The 19,057-nt window shown below is 35.5% G+C and overlaps 1 protein-coding gene across 1 annotated transcript in view; it reads right to left on the bottom strand.

Annotated features, from left to right (window-relative positions):
- LOC131736868 (multiple epidermal growth factor-like domains protein 10) overlaps nucleotides 1–19,057 on the bottom strand; it is a 65,255-nt gene that overhangs the window by 38,886 nt on the left and 7,312 nt on the right. Inside the window, exons 2-5 of the mRNA XM_059022345.1 lie at nucleotides 11,920–12,052; nucleotides 11,425–11,526; nucleotides 9,518–9,618; nucleotides 6,155–6,247 (exon numbers count right to left, since the gene is read on the bottom strand). Coding sequence (XP_058878328.1) covers nucleotides 6,155–6,247; nucleotides 9,518–9,618; nucleotides 11,425–11,526; nucleotides 11,920–12,035 — 412 coding nt within the window. The 5' untranslated portion in view covers nucleotides 12,036–12,052. The remainder of the gene's footprint in view (nucleotides 1–6,154; nucleotides 6,248–9,517; nucleotides 9,619–11,424; nucleotides 11,527–11,919; nucleotides 12,053–19,057) is intronic.

Raw genomic sequence — 19,057 nt, forward strand, 5'->3', positions numbered from 1 at the left:
ACTCTGTGTCTCTCCATCTTCTGAAAATGCATATGAAAATAAAGGAGTGATAGAGTGTGAGAAAACAGTTGTTGTTTTCACTTTTTCCTCAGTGAAAGCTCATTTGTAGTTACAGTAATTAAGGCATGAAATGTATATAGAAAGCAAACATTTCTGTGTGGCTGTTCTAATAATATAAGCAGTTTACTGTTTTTTTTTAATTTTAATAGATTTGGAGGGAAGCATTTAACAGCATAGCTAAAATCTGATTGGTCTCAATAAAAAAGCATGGTAATAAGGTTTCAGGGTGATTCACAGGAAATCTTGTGTGTGTGGTTTTTTTTTTCTGACAGCATTTTCTTCATTATTCGTAATACTTTGAGCACAGTGTCCCTTCACTACAGCAAATGTACAGCAAATCTCATTCACAGATGTACACAGATTCAAACCCTTTGCATCCTTGCCTGGAGTTTATCCTCTATTATATTTCTCAAGTATTATTCACACTGCATAACACTGACTGTATCTGATGCAGCACAAAAGGCAAAAAAGTAAAACATAAATAAAATGCTGTACATTTATGAAGAAAGTTCCAGAACAGAAGTTTGCAGCTTCCCACTGTGGGTTCGTACTCTACTTTCCAATGGCCCTGCGTAGCTGAGCAGTGGGAGGAGACCTTTGTGCTCATGGCCCGTTTTTGTCTTGAGTCCAGGGGTACGGACCCCACTCACCCTAGCCCAAATCCCGCCCAGAATCTGCACTACCATGGGTGACATGGCTACTTGAAAATGAGAAATCATGCTAAGATAAAGTCCTTAGCAGTCTAAATACAAGAACAACACTAAATGCAGAACATTAAAACAAAAAAAACACAATAATCAGTCCATCGTAAATGCTTAAGCCATATTTTATCCTTAACCTATATAAAGTTGACCATGCTTTTCCCATGCTTACTATATACAAAGCATCTACTATAATTGACAATGCTTTACAATGCTTCCGTTTGTAAACATGCATGCCTATAAAGTTCCATGCTGTTACTATACAGTATAGTAAATCTACTATGCTTTTACTGTGACTACAAGGTTATATTAAGCCACTAGATAATCGTGATAGTTCTTGATGTATAGGATCTTACTGTAATTTAAAAAAAAAATTGGATATTACTGTTTTTCATCAGAAACTATCAAATTTACTTAGCCAAGCACTGTGTATCGCATTATAAATATAGGAAAAACTTTTGAGTTGTTGCCATCTTGAAATGTAACCTTAATATACTTAATAAACTATAAAAGTCAAATAAACATATTTAATATTTTATCCATTTGGACTGGAGGGTTTTAAATGATTTGGTTTTTAATTTCATTTTAGAAACTGTAAAGATCATCAAATGCCAGTGCTTCAAGTGGAGCAAGAAATATTAGCAGCAGCTGGCAATGGTAATAATTTAAAAATATGCACCTGAATGTATAGCCTTTTCTTCGACTGAAATCCAAGCTGTGTCTAACATTACTACTCTAAGCACTTTCAATCAACAGGTCATTAAGAACTAAATAAACAGCTTGATAATCTTGTACTTTAGGACACCTAATGGTGCAAGCAGAACCAATACATACTGTACATTTTAGCTGGTAATTTGGAATGCTTCAAAACTCAGCCCTTAAAGAAGAGCCCAGCCTGTGGAAATTCGATTTCCTTTTGAGGATTTAGTTCTCTTTTTAAAGCCCAGTTTGCATTCTAAATCATGAAAAAGTCTGTAGCCTGCGGCGTTTTTTTTCATTTCTTTTCTTTTCGGGCTGGGCACAGAATAAAAGGCTTTTTTTCCTTTTTTACTCAAAACAAAAAGCTACCTTTTTGTTAAGATTTGCTGACCCATGAACTGACAACAACTATGAATCTGGGTTTTCTGTGTTTTGAAGGAATCAGAGTCATATTGCATTCCACATTCTACATTATTCCACTAGGCCTCTTTATAAGATTGGCTATTAGCTAGCATAATACTGCCCAATATGGACACGGTTTTACATTTAGTTAAAAGAAAACACAGCTGTTCAAATGGACTGGGTACTAGACTTTTGGTCTCTTTTGCAATTAAAAAAAAACTATTTTTTATTCATTATTAAAAAGGTTCAAAAGATACTCTTTGTTAATGGACATGGCAACATGGAAAGGATTCACAGTATGCTGACCTCAAAAGGGGCTTTGTGTACAAAAATACTATTTAAAAAATGATAGAAACAGTCCTGTCCCTGTCTGTTTTCACCAGTGCAATCTAAACCCGTGTGAAGGAATTTGTGGAGGAGGTTCAGTGTTGGCAAATTGCTGTCTGTGCCAGTCCACAGCAAAGGCTGAGGTAAAACTAGAATAAATAATTGTTATTAAGCTAATAGCCAAAACATTTGTCAATTTGGTTTAGAGGCCTGTACATATATTTGATAATAAAGACTGATTGAGATTAGTTGGTGTTTCTTCCAAAAAGTGCATGCAAAACTAATAGAATGGGAAAAACTAGAAATGAAATCCACAAAATAGGATTTGAATTTGTAAAAACTCTTGACGAGAAGGGACTTTTACGGTGGCAACATTTTAGAAAAACTTTGTATAGGTTGTAACTAGAACTCCTAGGGCTCTACTCTGATGAAATGAGTGCAATCGCAAACGCAGTGGTTAAAGTCAATCGCGTCTGATGAAATTAAAAACCCAGTGCAAGCACATTTAGTGGCGCACTGACAGCGCCCAACCAATCACCAATCAATGCTGAGTAGGTTGTGGAATCAGCTATCCAATCAGGGCCAGGCAGAAAAAACTAAACAACTGCACCAAGAGTAGAGAAATCAGAATAGCAACCTGCAAACTGACAAGCTATAATTGAAACATATGGTGTACGTTTTATGTAGGTACCTAGACATTATTTCCCTGTTAAGTGGGTTGAAACTGAGAAAAAAAAGGAGTGCTTCAGTGCAAAAACTGCTTCCTCTTTTTCTTGGTGCACAGTAATTTAAATGTAAAACATTGTGGATATATAGAACACCTGCCTTTGAGTGTCTTTTTTTTCTGAGGCTGAACTAATACCAGCTGTATATGGAACTTACTTTACCTTCAGTTTCCACTTCTCATCTGAAGAAGTGATCTTTGTGGTCTTGAAGGTTTATACACCAGGTACATGTTCAGCTGATCCTAAAAAAAACCTTTGTTTTAATCCTTAAAATCCTGTTTCTAAAGAAACTAAATGATGGAAAAACATGCTATTTTTATTGCTGTGGATGTTTTGAACAAAAAATACAAGGTTTTGTTTGTGGGTTTTTTTCTGTTTCTTGGGAGCGGGGGGAGGGGTTTAAACACCGTCATAACTGTCCCATCCCAGGTTTTCAGCACATTACCTAAAAATATCTTCTCGATATCTTTGTCACAGCGTTGCACATGATTTACACTTGTTTCCATTGTGTACAGCTTCACAGACAATCAGACAGAGTGATAGTGACAGGTTCTGATAGAGGTTTCAGTTCAGTAGCTTTAGGGGATGTCCTTAAGCATGTCAGTGGATAGCTCTTATTGATCTGTGTATTGTGTTGGGTCAATATATCTTCATTACAACAATCAAACCTCTTAATTGGGTTATTTCTAAATTCTCATTTGTGATATGAATAAAGTATGCCTGTGGACTTTATTGGGGATATCCTCTACTGTAGATATACTTTAAAATACTGAGCTGACTGTCATTGAGATGCACAGCTAAAAAAAAAAACACTTTTGTGAAAGCAAGGTACAACTTAGACTAGCATAAGAAAGAGGTATGGTTAAGCATATTAAAACACATCGTAAATGGTAAATACAATGGTAGAACCATACGAAACTCATGTGAAATCTGCATGTTTACCATGTAAAACTTTGATAAAAAAAAAAGATTTTGCATAAGTTGCAGTAAATGAATGAAATTATTTCAACATTTATTTTTTTACAGCACAGGGTCATTATAAAGCTCTCCATTTTCTACACCATACTTTTAAAATGCTTGGGTTTGCTAAATGATACATAGCCTTTGGTGAATTCACTGGAGATGTTTAATATGTGCTGAAATGCAATATGCGACTGTGTGGGGGAGGGTGTTAATATTTGATACGCAATTCCTGTTCCAAAACCTCTTTCAAGTAATATACAAATGTGATGTAGTTGAACCAAGGGCAATAAAGGCAATTAGGGCAATTTTCTCTGCCTAACATTGTTTTAATTCAACATAAGCTATCCTTCAATTCCCATATCTAAAGAAGCGTAGTATGTTGTGATGGTGTGATTGTTTTCTTTGAGTGTATAGTTCCTCATCTTGAAGTGGAATGGGATCTTTAACCACCAAGAAGTAGGCTTCAATTACCACAGCTTCGAAAGGGTGGCTCCTCCAGCAGCCCAGGAACCCAAACACCAGGCTCCAGTGTTGGCAGATGGGGTACAGCAGGCCAAAGGCAGACTAGGCCCAGATCTGTTTTTTTGGAACATCTTGAATACTGCTTTTTTTCTATGAGACAGCAGATTTGAAAACTCTGAAATAAACACCCTGTGTTATGTACAATGCTGCACAATCTGGTTGAGAACTGGGGGAGCGAGGGCCTGTCTAAAAAGGGCAATCATAATCTTGTGATTACAACTAGAACAAATAACAAGTTGTTTTTGTCGTATTATCTTAATATTACGCTTTCCAAAAACTGCAAGACAACTGTTGTATATATGTAAAATAAACTCTGAAAAATTCCTGGATTTTTTTTTTAAAGATAAAAACCAAAAATGCGGAACACTAAGCATATGTCAATAAGATTATAAATCACTTATGATAAATCAACCAATTGAGTCAAAATGTCAGTTGATATCTTATGCATAGTTGTCATCCTTTGGCATAGCTTTAAACCACAACACTTTTTGTGTGTTTGATAGAAGTTCATGAGTACAATACATTTTTTGTTGTTGTTTATAATAAATAAAACCTTTGTTTATGCTGTCTCTTAGTTTGAACAGCCACAAGATGACATATCTCATAATAGTAAGAAACACAATACACACAAAGTATTAACTTAATGGTATTATATAAAGAGTTCTCAATTTTGGCGGAAGGGCTCAAAAAAACTCCACAGCAGGTGATATCTGTATTTGGATATCTCCATTTCATCTCTCTGGCATACTGCATGAGGGACACGATTACTTTTAATTGCGGGTGAAACATGAACAGAGCACAACGTGAGCAAGCACCTGCGCACAATAACTTTGAACAATGGCAACAATGTCTTAAATACAAGCAAGTGGATTAATCTTGCTGATTCATGCCCTCACTCTGAACCTAGGACCACCTTGTTGCTCAAAGGGAATGGAATCACAATACACTCTCTATTTTGGTCTCTAAGGTCTTGAAGACTGCTGTAATTGTAATCAAGGATCTTGCACTGGCAAGTGCTGAAATGCTGTACGCAGTAATCTTTAGGTAAAATGTTGTTTTTTTCATGCAAACTCGAATAAAATCAGTGGGAAAAGTCTAAAATCCTTCCATTTTACTCTAACAAAACAAAGAGGCGGTGTAATTTAGTTACTTTATTTCCTTTAGTGAAACAGCCAGAACAATAGGATCAACTGGCTGCAAAATGAAATGAAAGTGTCCTCTTCCCTAATTTATGCCGGTCAGGTTACTGGACAAGTTCCAAAAGCCAGTGTCTGAAATACATGTGAACAAAAATCCTCGTTCCTTCCAAATTCCAGCCAGGAGAACAATACCAGAGTGTAACCATTCTTTCCAGGTCAAATTTGCTACTCAGTCCTACTAAAACAACACAGGCTTTTAGTTAATCCTTAGAGACCTTACAGTTTCAGACATAACAAAGACCCTTTTATTAGGTTTTGCAACGTGAGACTTGAAAACAGGGGTTTGTATAAAAACTGTTGTTTAGACCTAAATTAAACAGCTGGGTTCAGAGAATCACTTTCCTTAAATCAAGCTCTGCAATTGTTTAGCAAAACCATTCTAATTTGGAACAGCGTGGTTTGGCTATTTATCGTTCTTTTATTATTATTAAAAAATGATGAGGATGAAAAAAGGACGAATGCACATAGATCCACAGTTTACAATGATGTTCAGTGTCTGTCTCCGCTGCACAGATGGAAAAGTAGGCAAGACTGACAAGAGCAGGTGAGGACTTACCACTGGAGCAGTTGGGTCCACCCCAGCCAGGCTCACACTGACAGGTGTTGGGAGCACTACAGCGGCCATGGACACATTTTTCAGTGCAGTGAGCTGCAACAGGGAAGAGAGAGCGAGGGAGAGAGAACAAGGGAAAGTGAGGTCAAATTACATTTCTTCACACACACACAAACACATCTCTTGTCACACGATAACGTCTCAGGAACACTACTTGACGTTGTTATTAACACTCAACAGCAAAGCTAACACCTTTGAAGTTGTATGAATTTGGTATTTTTACTTATTGCTCTAATACTGGACAATTTGACACCACCTAAGTGTAATTTATCCTTTTTTTATTTTCTTATGGCCAGATTTCAAAGTGTGTGCAAAGTTTGAAATCAGTTTTAAAAAACTAAAAAAAACTAAAATATGTGCTGCAGGTACAAAAGTTTCAGAGGTATTTCTTGTATGTTTTATTTACAGAATAAGCTTTTGAAATAGTTTAAATATGACTTTGTTATAACTTCGAAATAAGTTCCACCAAGATTCCCTTATCAAAATTCGACACGTGTTTCAAGTGGAGTCCAGGGACAGCGGGTGAATTAAGTTTTGGAAAATGGCTCAAACCAAATTCCTCACTGCTTAGTTTAAAAGAAACAATGGATCTAGTCAGTTTTATTTTGAGTTCAATTATATCTAAATCACTTCTAATTACAGTTTGTATTCGTAACATCCTACTAATTTGTTTGTATTTTGATGTATATAACACAAAGGACAGACATACCGTTATTCAAATCTATTACATCACTTGAGTCATGCATAAGGAAAAAATAACAGAGAACACCACATTGTTTTTTAAGCTCACAATTGATATGGTCCTTTCTATAAGTGAACTGGTTTGATGAAAAAAAAAAACAGTTCAAGAAGAGTGCTTTCATCTATTTTATTGAAAAAAGTTACCGGGTAAAGATTCCATTCACAATGTAATACATCACGATCACTGGTCATGATTTATTGCTCAATTCATTAGGCTAGTGAAATACATGTCATGTGTTATTATAACGTTTCATTGTGGGATAACAAAAAAATAATAATTCTGTGAGGAAACAACTGAATGTCTTTTCAGTTTGTGAGGTCAACCAGTTCAGATCAGAGGTTACACATTCAACAATAATACTTCCATTTAAGTTATAACTACAGGGTGCATTGAATGATTGTGCAAGGATACACCAGATGGATGTTTTTATACTAGTCAGGAATAAGGTTGTCTAAAAGTGCACAAATGCTTCTTACATGCTTCCTCAATGCTTCCTCTAGCAAAAGCTTTAACGTGCCAAGTGCTTTGCTTTTTCCTTTAAGGTCCTACATTTAATTAACTAGCTGAAGAGCCTTCATAATGCTTGAGTTTTTAAAGTGAATGGCAGAAAGAGTCTACTTATCAAATAATCTCAGCATTGCCAAAAATAGTAAGATGTGCTTACTAAACTGCATGATACTACTGCACACTGCTTGTTAATAAAGGACCAGCTATGAAATGAACATGTTTATGGTTGGTCCCTGGTTTTCGCATTAGTACAGTTACCTATTATAACAATCTGTGTTGGTATTGTCATAACACAGACATCATCAGACTCATCAGCTTTATTAAAGTTTCAGGGATTGATTTAGTAAGCTTTTGCTCCAGTGCAATGTTTGTAGCATTAATTGTTTGTAAAAAAATAAATAAAAATAAACTAAATTTGTCTAGAATTTCAAAATAAACCTTTTAACTCTAATGTTGTGTGAGTGAAGAAGGCTCATTGATAGTTTATTAATGCACACAGAAGAAAGAGCATCCAGCTCACCCTGAGCTACAATACAGCTGCTTTCAGTTACCATGTGAATATTTGAACTAAATGCTGAAATCAGGAAATGTAGTATAATCAATCTCTAGCTCATCCAGACAGAGGTTTGATTAATAACAGGCAGGGGGCTCAGGAAAGAATTACAGTCTGAATCAGGTCACATTGATTCAACACATAGTTCGGTGGTGACGTTTCCCTGTCCGAAAGGAAAATGCTGGGCACTTCGATGGCTTTTTTTCTAATAAATCATAAATAAACCGGTTGCATTAACATCTGCATTTGTTCAAGTCACACAATAATAAGGAAAAACAACACAATAATTCTCTTGTCCAGTCCACTTTAAGGTAGTTGAACAGTTCGGACTAATATCCCCAAGAATGGGCTTCCAAGGTATGCAACAGGTTTTCCAATCAGTCTTTCTTTTTCATAATCCAAAAACCAATACAAAACATAATTGATTCCTAATTCCATGCATAGTTTATATCGGTATACAGGCTGAGTAGAACCAAGTAATGCTAAGATATTATTTGAATCAATGGTTGGCTGTTCAAGTGTAGTTTGTACGGTTTTTATAACCTTCAGATCAGTAAAAGACAGCCCACGTGAAGAAAACAAAAGCTGGGACATGGTTTAAATAAAACAACTCTATAAGTTGATATAAGTTAGGTAAGCCATTCTCTACACTGTAGATATACTGTATGCAAAAAGTGTGACATATGTATGTACAGCATCACTAATTATAGAAAGATCTATAATTAGATCTTTCTGCCTTCCCTTGGTCCTCAAAAGACCCAATTAGAATTGCTCTTATACATTTGATCTACTTGGCTAATTTAACCCATATTTAATTCAATGTGTTTATACCGATATATTCAAAGTCTGCCAAATAAATAAATAATAATAATATTTCATTCAGTGTGCTTCTATAAATTCAAAGGCAATGTGGTGAAGGCTTTAAGGATTGAAACCAGTTCTATCTTTGTTCTGTCTTCTTGCACACTTTTTTTTTTACTGGGTATCTAGTAATTGTATTTAATGTGATTTGATTTTGCCAGGTAATACCATTTGCCAGGTAACAAAGATTGACATTTGGCCACATTATAATTCTACCTGTCTAACTAGATTATTCCACGTGTATCACCCAATTCCTTTCGTTTTTGTTTAACTGGTGTTGACAGTTAGGCACTAGCACTGTATTCATATTGATTTCCTTGTTGTTTGCATTTCTCTAGCCCTTGGGGCAACAAGCAATGGCAAGGTGCAATTCTATTATATGACTTTTAAGAATTTCCCCCATACTGTCTAGCAGCCTCTGGTGCTCCAAGTTTGGGGTATTTTGCTGTTTTAAAAGAGCTCCTGAAGACAAAATGACACGGTAAAGTGCCGCCATTTTCAACACATTTTGGAATGAATTGCCTACTTTCAGTGACTGATGAATTAAGGCATTCCTATCATAGATAATATGCTAGCAGCAGGATAGCTAAGGGATAATGATCTTCATTTTACTTTCCTCTTTAAGAGTGTTAATGATACTTACGAATACACATCTCTCTGCTTTCATAAAATCCAGGGCAGCACTGCGATTTCCGCCTGTACATTGTTTTCTCTCCTCGCCTATAGGCTGTTCTATAGCTGACTCTATCAACAGAAAAAAGAAATACGTTAAAGCAAAGGGCATTACCCAGTCCTGTACGAGATAATGTAATAACACCATTTTCTGTTCATGCAATCCAAACCCAAGATAATATCGTCATTAAAATGAGACCTCCCAAGGTGAGGTTGAGGATGTTTAATGGACCTGATAAGGCTATTACTTAAATGATAATGCTCATGGGTCAATTCCAGCATATCAAATTTAGTCCACTCAGTGTGTCTAACTAGTGGATTAAGCAGGTTTAGTTCACTTGATTTGGACTAAAGTTAGTACACCTTCTAATCCCGATTGCAGCGTATCAAATCACGTTTGTGATGATCCTGTTCAAGTGGATTAACAATACTGTGAAGGATGAGAATAACTTAGTTTGCTTGCTTGTCCTAAGTGCTTAAATGTGTTTGCAGAGACACCTGCATTTTTCCTCTAAAATGACAAGTACATCTGAAAACTTTATTCAGTGCATTTCATATGTCCGTCACGTTCGGGCAATCAGATCCGTGAGAATAAAGTCATGCAAAATATATATAGGCCCTACATTTTAAATAAACTTTGATACCGCTTTCAGTTTAATGCAATACAATTTCAGTTAATATGCTTTAACTATAAACAACTAATGGTCCATTATCACACAATTAAAATTTTCTGTGCCTATGCAGCAGTGTCAACTTAAATGCAAGTACAGTCAGATCCGCCAGTTTGAAATGCGCACGAAAAAGACATTTATTTTTACTAAAATATGTTTGATGTAATAAAAATGCATCTTTGTTTTTGTACAGGGATCCCTTTATATATTTATCTGACACTGAATTCCACATATCGGATTAGTAAAGAAGTGTTTTTACATCTATAATTTTAGGATTGAGATAAATAAAAAAGCCTATATGAACATAATATAGATATTTTATTCAACATCATGCAGTAAAGAAACTACAAAATGATATCGCAGAGGTCTACCGGAAACCTATAACGTAGTGCAGTGTTTCCTATTAGATTGAAATGTCACATTTTTCAATTTATCCGTTTTTTGTCAAGTATATGGAAAACTACAAAGTGATATGTAATTTTATATACTAACATAACATTATTCAGCAGGTTTTACTCGACTTTATGAAGAAAAATATGTTCATTCTACAGGGTGATGCAAAACTAGGTTCAGCTGTAGGTTAGTCCCCATTAACCTTGTTCTGATCAGTTAAACCCATTACTGGGATCATCTATATGGCACACTGTAATCAGGATTAAATTAGTACAGATATGCAGGATTTTCTAGTCCATATTTTAGTCCACTTGACGTGGACTAAATCACTCATATGCTGCAATTGACCCCATGTTTTTTAACCTCATCATCATAAGCCTCAAATCAGACCCCAATTTGCTAACATTTTGCCTGCGCAACATTTGTTCTGGCAATTGGGGTCCCTTATAAAGCTTTACCATGCAAACAGTCAAAAACATTATCCAGCATAGTAATAAAATTGTAAAGAATTGAATTATGGTAAAGCACAGTAAAGACCCAAATACATATGGGGAAAAACGGTGAACTCATCAGTTAGAATTTATGAGTTAGAATATTACACAGCTTACAAAAAAGCAGTGATGTTCTTTTTTTGATAACCTTTCTTTGTAGGCAACATTATTATAAAAATAGCATGCACTATTTTGAGGTTTTGTAGTTTTTTTTAAATATACTATCTTTAGAAAACCACAACACTTATCCTTTCGCTTTTCTGTGACAAGGAATACAAAAAGCAAGCGCGCTTCCTTAAACGTGAAACTTTTCCATTTCTCACCTGTGTCTTGTGCATTTGAACCAGTTCAGGATGTCAGTACAGCTGGTATAGTAAATCTGATCAAATGGATGTGCGTAGGACTCTTGCACAGTAACAGAATAACTAGAAGAAAATAGCAGAATAAGTTACTAGAATGTATTGATACCAAATGTGTGTGGTCTCAAAACTCAAGACTTTTTAACAACAAGGCCACTTAATGATGTAATAGCTAAGCCTTTGGGGCAACTGAAGGGATGGGGTATCACATGCTCTATGGAATACCTTAATATAAGTCATACTGCAAACTATGTAATGATTACAATTTGTATAAGGATGGCTGATTATGATAAAGGGCACAAAACGCATCATTATACAATACACAAATGTCTTACACATTAAAGCACAGAGACAGTATTCAACTTGAACCTACTTTAAAAAAGCCCAAGCATAAAACTAAACTGCATACTTATTCTAAACTAAAAATCTGTATAATTATAAGTGCCAAATATGACTTACCTTTCCCAATGGCTGCATACATTTGGGTCCTCAAGATTGAGTGAAGATGTTGCTCCCATTAAGTAACATATCAAGGCAATTAAGAGGGATCCACAATGATGTAGAAAAGGGACCATCTTTCAAGATGTAAAACCTACAATAAAAACAACACACGCTAGTTGAGCCTGAAATATACTTTGATGTCTTTAATATTATATAACACATGTTTGTTTCATGAGGATCTTGCATTATCTTTTTATAATGTAAACCAATTGGCTACTGTATGGAATAAATAATGTAAAATGTGAATACAAAAGTAAAATATGAATATGATTATTATGTATTATTAATCACACATTTTTACTTAAATGTCTTACATTTTAATGTATGTATAGCCACAGCCTTAAACACATTACCTGTGAAGAATCACACCTTCGTGAGGAATATAAAAAGTACATCATCCACTTATATCAGTGCATGAAAAAGCAACACTGTTTAATATAGTTAGCAAACACAAAGCAAGGCACTTAAGGATCCAAACAACAGAAAAAAATATATATAAAATATACTCAGAAAAGGCTCACTATATAATTTGACTTGAACATTAATGCTTATACAGTACAACAGAGAAACATAACTCTATAAGGTACTTATATAGAATGGTGAGCTGTAGGATTTAATGGGAATATCGAAGGTCCACTTCTTTTTGTCGATTTCATGGTTATGTTAGCAAGTAGATTAAACAACTGCCAGTGCTTGGAGAGGAGCTGTAAAACAGGTAACATTTGTTTTTGATTGAAGACAGTGAAAGAACTGTGAAAGAAAAACTATTCTGCTTGAGACACAATCATTGGGAATTTAAGATGCAAACACTAATACAAAAAAATATGATATCCACAGAAACAAAGGACATTTTGACTATTTAGTAAGTGGCTTAGATGAAGTCAAGTAAACCGTTGCCAAGTAAACCGTGAATGTAAACAAGAAAAAGTAATTTACTGCACAGAAAGACCACGCACATTCCATCTCCATTAAAAAAGTATTCATTTATTTACATTCAAGTCATTAAATATGTTTGGGTTGGTTGTCAACCTTTGTTAAGACAATTATAAAAATGAACAGAAGGCGGTAGTGTGATTTCCGGATTAACAGTTGAAAATTAAATCAGTTTTTGAGCATCATATGCACACTGTCACAACCAGCTTGGATCATCAGGGTTTTACAACCTGCAGGAACCGTTGCTTTCATCACCAAGTTTAAGAAGCAAGTCGGGCGTACATAATGTGTGGCAGACAGACAGACAGTCAGGCGTACATAATGTGTGGCAGACAGACAGACAGTCAGGCATACATAATGTGTTTCAGACAGACAGACAGTCGCGTGTACATAATGTGTGGCAGACAGACAGACAGTCGGGCGTACATAATGTCCAGTATGCCCATCTCCATCACATCCCTTTTCTGGTAAATTTACTATATCATCTTCAGCACACAAAAAATGTATTGTTTTCAACACACACCCACAAGATCTGGTTGTTTCTGCAGTAATTCAGCTTTTATTGTCTTATCCAAGGAAACAATTAAAATAGGTAATCATTCTCATTTAGTAACTCTGATGTAGAGCAGCAAGCAGCTGGTATGTATTTAGTATAAATGTTGAACAACAGAACCTATTGTAGTGATTTTTTTTTTATTTTTCTTTGCATGACCACAGTCTGTATTTATCCAAGATAGGAAGCAAACTAGTTTTTTTTTTTTTTTTTAAGCTACAGCATCAGGTAAAACTAGTTTGGAACTGGGTGGATAACCTTAGAACAAGCAAGCTTGTTGATGTGTTGCTTCCTGCTTACACACCAGGGTTTGTTTTAATGATCAAACAGCAGTGGATCAAAAGAACACATACCACCCATGTGATGATAACAGGTGTCAGGTAACTGAAGACAAACGTTTCGATCACCAGTTCTGGAACAAACGCAGATTTATTTTCAAGTTTGATAGCTTTTATAATATAAATTCAGTTACATTTTCATTTATTCTTATGCTATTAGTTTGCCAAAATACAAGAAATTAAACTGCAATATATTAAGAGTACAATTAAACCCTGTCCCGCATCAAATCAACACAGTAAAGAAACACTCATAATTTAAAGGTGAATGATACCATTTGCAGCTAGTTTTAGTGAGTTTCTAAACAGAAGAGAGAAGCACTAACTCTCATACCAACCCGGTCTGAAATAGAAAGCTACAGAAATAATATGCTGGTACCACAAGAAGCATTCCGCAAGTTCAAGTCATCGGATGCTTATAATTATTAACATAAGAAATCTACTAAAAAAACATCTGTAGTTTTTAGACAAATTATCATCTATATTGTCACTGTCAGTACTGTCTGTCAGACCATCATAGCCAAACTGAATGCCAAAGATGATCTGGGACATTGCTCATCTGCTTTTGATTGTCACCATTGTTTCTGGCACATGATGTGCTTAGTGATGATTAATGTGAGCTTGTTTAAGAGAATATTCACTGTTTAAAACTGACAGATAAATACATATGCCCATACACACGGTCCAATTACATAATGTCTGTGAATGTTTTCCATTTGCTGTTTTCTCAGGACACTATGCAAGGCCACCCTGTTCTACATCAGTGCACCTCAATGCATCCTGACCAGAAGGCCCATCCCTGTTATTCAGACGGGTGTCTGAGGAGCCATTTGAGTCAAACTGAGCTGAATTGTGATTAAATAAGGTCTACAGCTATGGCCAAAAGTTTTGCATCACCTAGAACATTAGGATTGAGACAAAAAATGTTAAAAAAAAAACTACATGAACATAATTTAGATCATATATTTAACTTCATGTAATCAAAGAAACTACAAAATGATATAGCACAAGTCTACCATAATAGTAGTACAGTATTTCATGTTAGATTTAGAAATGTCACAGTTTTCATTTTTGTCAGTTTTTTGTTAAGTACAGTATATGGAAAATCACGATTTAACATGTAATTCAATATGTTAACCTAACATTATTCAGCAGATTTTATTCGATTTTATGAAGCAAAATTAGTTAATTCAATAGGGTGATGCAAAACTTTTGGCTATACTGTAGCTGCAGGTTCAGACGACCAACTTTAAAGGTGTATCTGATACTGTAGCTTCTAATTTTGAAAACAATCCATCGCCACCTTTCATTGGCATTTTTTTTTATCAAAAAAACCCAAATACACTGCAATAGTAAAAACGCAATGTCTTCCTTCAAATAAATCATATGGATGTGCAGAAAGTTCAAGCTTGATTGTTGTTTTAGAAAAAAAAAATCTTAACATGTATTTAAACATAAGACCATTAGAATCGAAGCTAAACTTCACCTTAAAGGGAAAGTGATACAAAATGCTGAAAATGTTTTAAACTATCCCTCCTGCTAGATGCACTTCCGCATATAAACCTATATTAATGCATTTCAACAAATAATCTACAAATCCACAATCCACATTAGGAATAAACTCTGATTTATTTACAGTGTTCTCACATACATTCCATTCTCTGAGGAATTATTGAGGTGTTGTTGATACAGCTGTGGTTTTTAAAGAGGATCCTCTTTCCACTGCTTAGGAAAATGAATGCTGCTAATAATTACTAGTGTCCATTCTCTCCCATTCTACAGATCTGTGAAAGGGAGCGTTCTGCTGAAGAAGTGGCAACAAGTCTGCGAAATCTAATTTTAAATAGAAAAACAAAAAACCGCCATATAATAGGAAATGCGTTTTCAGACAGTATGAATAATGGCCTTAATGACAGCCATGCAACAAGGCCATATGATAGACAATACAATACTCATCAAAAGCAGCAGGGTGGCCACAGGCTGCTCTAAGGAGTCAGTAGCTTTATACGGACATTTTGTACATTGCATTTTGTTCCCTTGCTTTTTTTTTATAATGTTCAGCGCTTCCCCTACTGCAGTTATAAAATACAGCGTTTCTACTTTGTTCAGAAGTCTGAGTTTAAGGTTTCTTCAGTTCTAGTTGCCAGTCACAAACATAGACTGCATTACACAGATCAGCTAGAGTGCCTTCAAATAAATAACCACTACAAAATAAATAACCAGTAGTACTGTAATACAAATACAATATGCATTAGCCCATGACCCTGAATTTACCACATCTGTAATGTTTGACCTCTTACAGAAAAAGACTTGAGATGAATACAACGCTGGGCAAATTCCAGAGGCAGAAATATGAGAAACCTTTCTATGTACTTTACTGAATGTAATATTTTTATTTCTGATGAAACAAGTCAGAATCGACAGATGGGAAGCAGGATTTTCAAGGAATTGCATTATGTATGTATTATGTATTTACTATAAATCCAATTTTAATGTAATGCATGTATTATGTATTTATATAAACAATTTTTAACAAGAGAAAATTCTGTAAGAGCCATCTTTTAAAATGCACCTTATTTTTTACATGCGTCTGGTCCAGTAGGATTGATGTTGGATTGAAAATTAGTTTACAGTTTCATGATGGGAGGGATGAAACAGGTACGGTTACAAATTTTTACATCAAAACATTCCCCAACAACACTTCAAAAACCCACACCCTGGCTATTAATAGATCTGTGAGCATAATCATTTGGGAGAGCACGTTGGTCTGATTTGCTGTGTTAGACAAACACCCTTCTAGTTTACGTATACCAATAGCCAATGATTAGTAAAACAACAATGTTCCCACAGCCTTGATACTATTATTTCATGTTTACCAATACAAGAATAGGTACAGTGTCTTCAAAATAATTCAAGTTTGATATAAAATTCTCAAAATAAGTGCCTTTAAAGTATATACCGCGTGAAGACCGCCCCCTCCCTTCCCCCATTTCCCCCATATAGACTGACTGGACAGAATAGATGTATCTGAATCTTTGCCACAATGGTCCGATTGTAATGACTGGGTTGTGATGTCATCCAGACCCTGACAATGTTTTGTCTGGGAAAAGTAGAACCCAGTTTTGAACTTCCATGTTACAACTGGATTTTCTGCAGTTAAATACATTCCTCTTGTTTTACTGGTAGGAGATTCACAAAGCATTCCAGCAATTGGCAGTCTCGGCACAGCTCGAATTCTATGCTTGTCCTGTTGGAAGCAGCTCTTCAATGGAAAGTTGCTCCAAGAGTGCTTTTTCAATATTCTTTGCCTCATTATAGTGGAACCGTGCTGTTCCCACGTCTCTGATCAGTCTTACTCAATGACACACGTGCTTTCTTGTGATTTTTTTTTTTCAGTCAACAAAAACCTTCAACGATATATATAACTTTCTAGTCAGCCAAAAGGAGTTTTCCTTTTATAAGGGGGTGGGTGATGTAAACAATGGTCCAATGTTTTGTTATGTTCAGTGTATAGCTACGGCTGCTGTAAACTGTCTGCTATGCCAGTGGAATATATTGAGCTTAGTTTTTTGTCTACTTTTTCAGCAAATGGGTTTATAATTTTTTAACAGTCACATTTTAACAGTTTTTTCAAATGTAGTCTAGTGTGACCCCACAATAAACTATGTATCTATGTGTGAAAAATATGTTTAAAAAAATAGCTTTTTATGAAAAATTTGAGCAACACCTTTGGTTTTCAATATGCTCTGATAGGCTTAATGTTATCTTTTTAAGGTATGTATGTTGATTTGACAAGTCAGGCTTGTTCTTATTTTTTTCTTTAAAGGGTGACAAAGTAAAAAGATTACCAAATCAATATTTCCACCTGTCAGTTTTTTTTTTATGTGACTTACAGATTGTCTGACTGAGAAAATAATGTTTTCCTTTCCCTCTATCGCATTAATATGAGCAACATCCTAATCACTTTAGAAGCAACTGAGCCATATGGCAATTAGCCAGTTTTGTGTTCTGACTCGGGATACATTTTGAAAATCAACATCTGCCTGCAGCCCAGTTCTAAATAAAGAAAAATAATAGTCTAAGGCATTCCACATGGTAGTGTAAGCCTACTTCACTGGGATGCAGGGGGAAAGGAACCACCCGCCATTCCACACCAGTGTAGAGAGTGAAAGACACACTACTAACTCAGAGTCTTATTATTGTATGGGGAGGCTGAAGAGTCTTATTATTGTATGGTGAGGCTGAAGAATCTTATTATTGTATGGTGAGGCTGAAGAATCTTATTATTGTGTGGGGAGGCTGAAGAGTCTTATAATTGTATGGGGAGGCTGAAGAATCTTATTATTGTGTGGGGAGGCTGAAGAGTCTTATAATTGTATGGGGAGGCTGAAGAGTCTTATTATTGTGTGGGGAGGCTGAAGAGTCTTATTATTGTATGGGGAGGCTGCAGAGTCTTATTATTGTATGGGGAGTCTTATTATTGTATGGGGAGGCTGCAGAGTCTTATTATTGTATGGGGAGGCTGAAGAGTCTTATTATTGTATGGGGAGGCTGAAGAGTCTTATTATTGTATGGGGAGGCTGAAGAGTCTTATTATTGTATGGGGAGTCTTATTATTGTATGGGGAGGCTGAAGAGTCTTATTATTGTATTCTGACTGACATCTTTCATATCCTTTTAAAGTTTTACCCCAGTTCGGGTGTAAAACGCATTTTCTCCACAAGCCAGCACTTTAACATACTTTGCATACAATATTTTCTAAACAAAGCTGTTAAAGCAGGAGAAAGTCAAACAAAAGCATCAAGCACATCGTATCGACTTAATTTGCTAAACTTAAATAAATGACCAATAAAATAATGATAATATACCATTCTGTACAGTACATATGAAACATATCTATTTAATAAAAAGGAAGCAATTCAGCCACACTTTCATTGCAGAGCAAGGTACGTAACATTTTGAAGAAACAAACAGAAACAGTACTCTTAGCAGTACTAATGGTCAAAGGTGCTTTGGACTGTTGATGGATGGACAACGACACCTAAGCTAATGAAACAAAAATGTGATACAAAATAAAAGTAGACCGTCGGGTTACAAAAATAAAGATAGCCGTGCATCTCTAATAGCAGGACCCTCGTCATATCGGTTGAGGTAGCTGTTCCTCTGCTTCACTCACCGTCAGCAGCCACCTGAACACCTCCTTACGGTCCTGGCACAGACTGTGCAGGACACAGCAGGCAGTAATAACTTGGAGAGCAAACTCGTGGTTCACTTCA

Source organism: Acipenser ruthenus, chromosome 1 (genome assembly GCF_902713425.1).
Source record: "Acipenser ruthenus chromosome 1, fAciRut3.2 maternal haplotype, whole genome shotgun sequence".
NCBI classification, from domain to species: Eukaryota; Metazoa; Chordata; class Actinopteri; order Acipenseriformes; family Acipenseridae; genus Acipenser; species Acipenser ruthenus.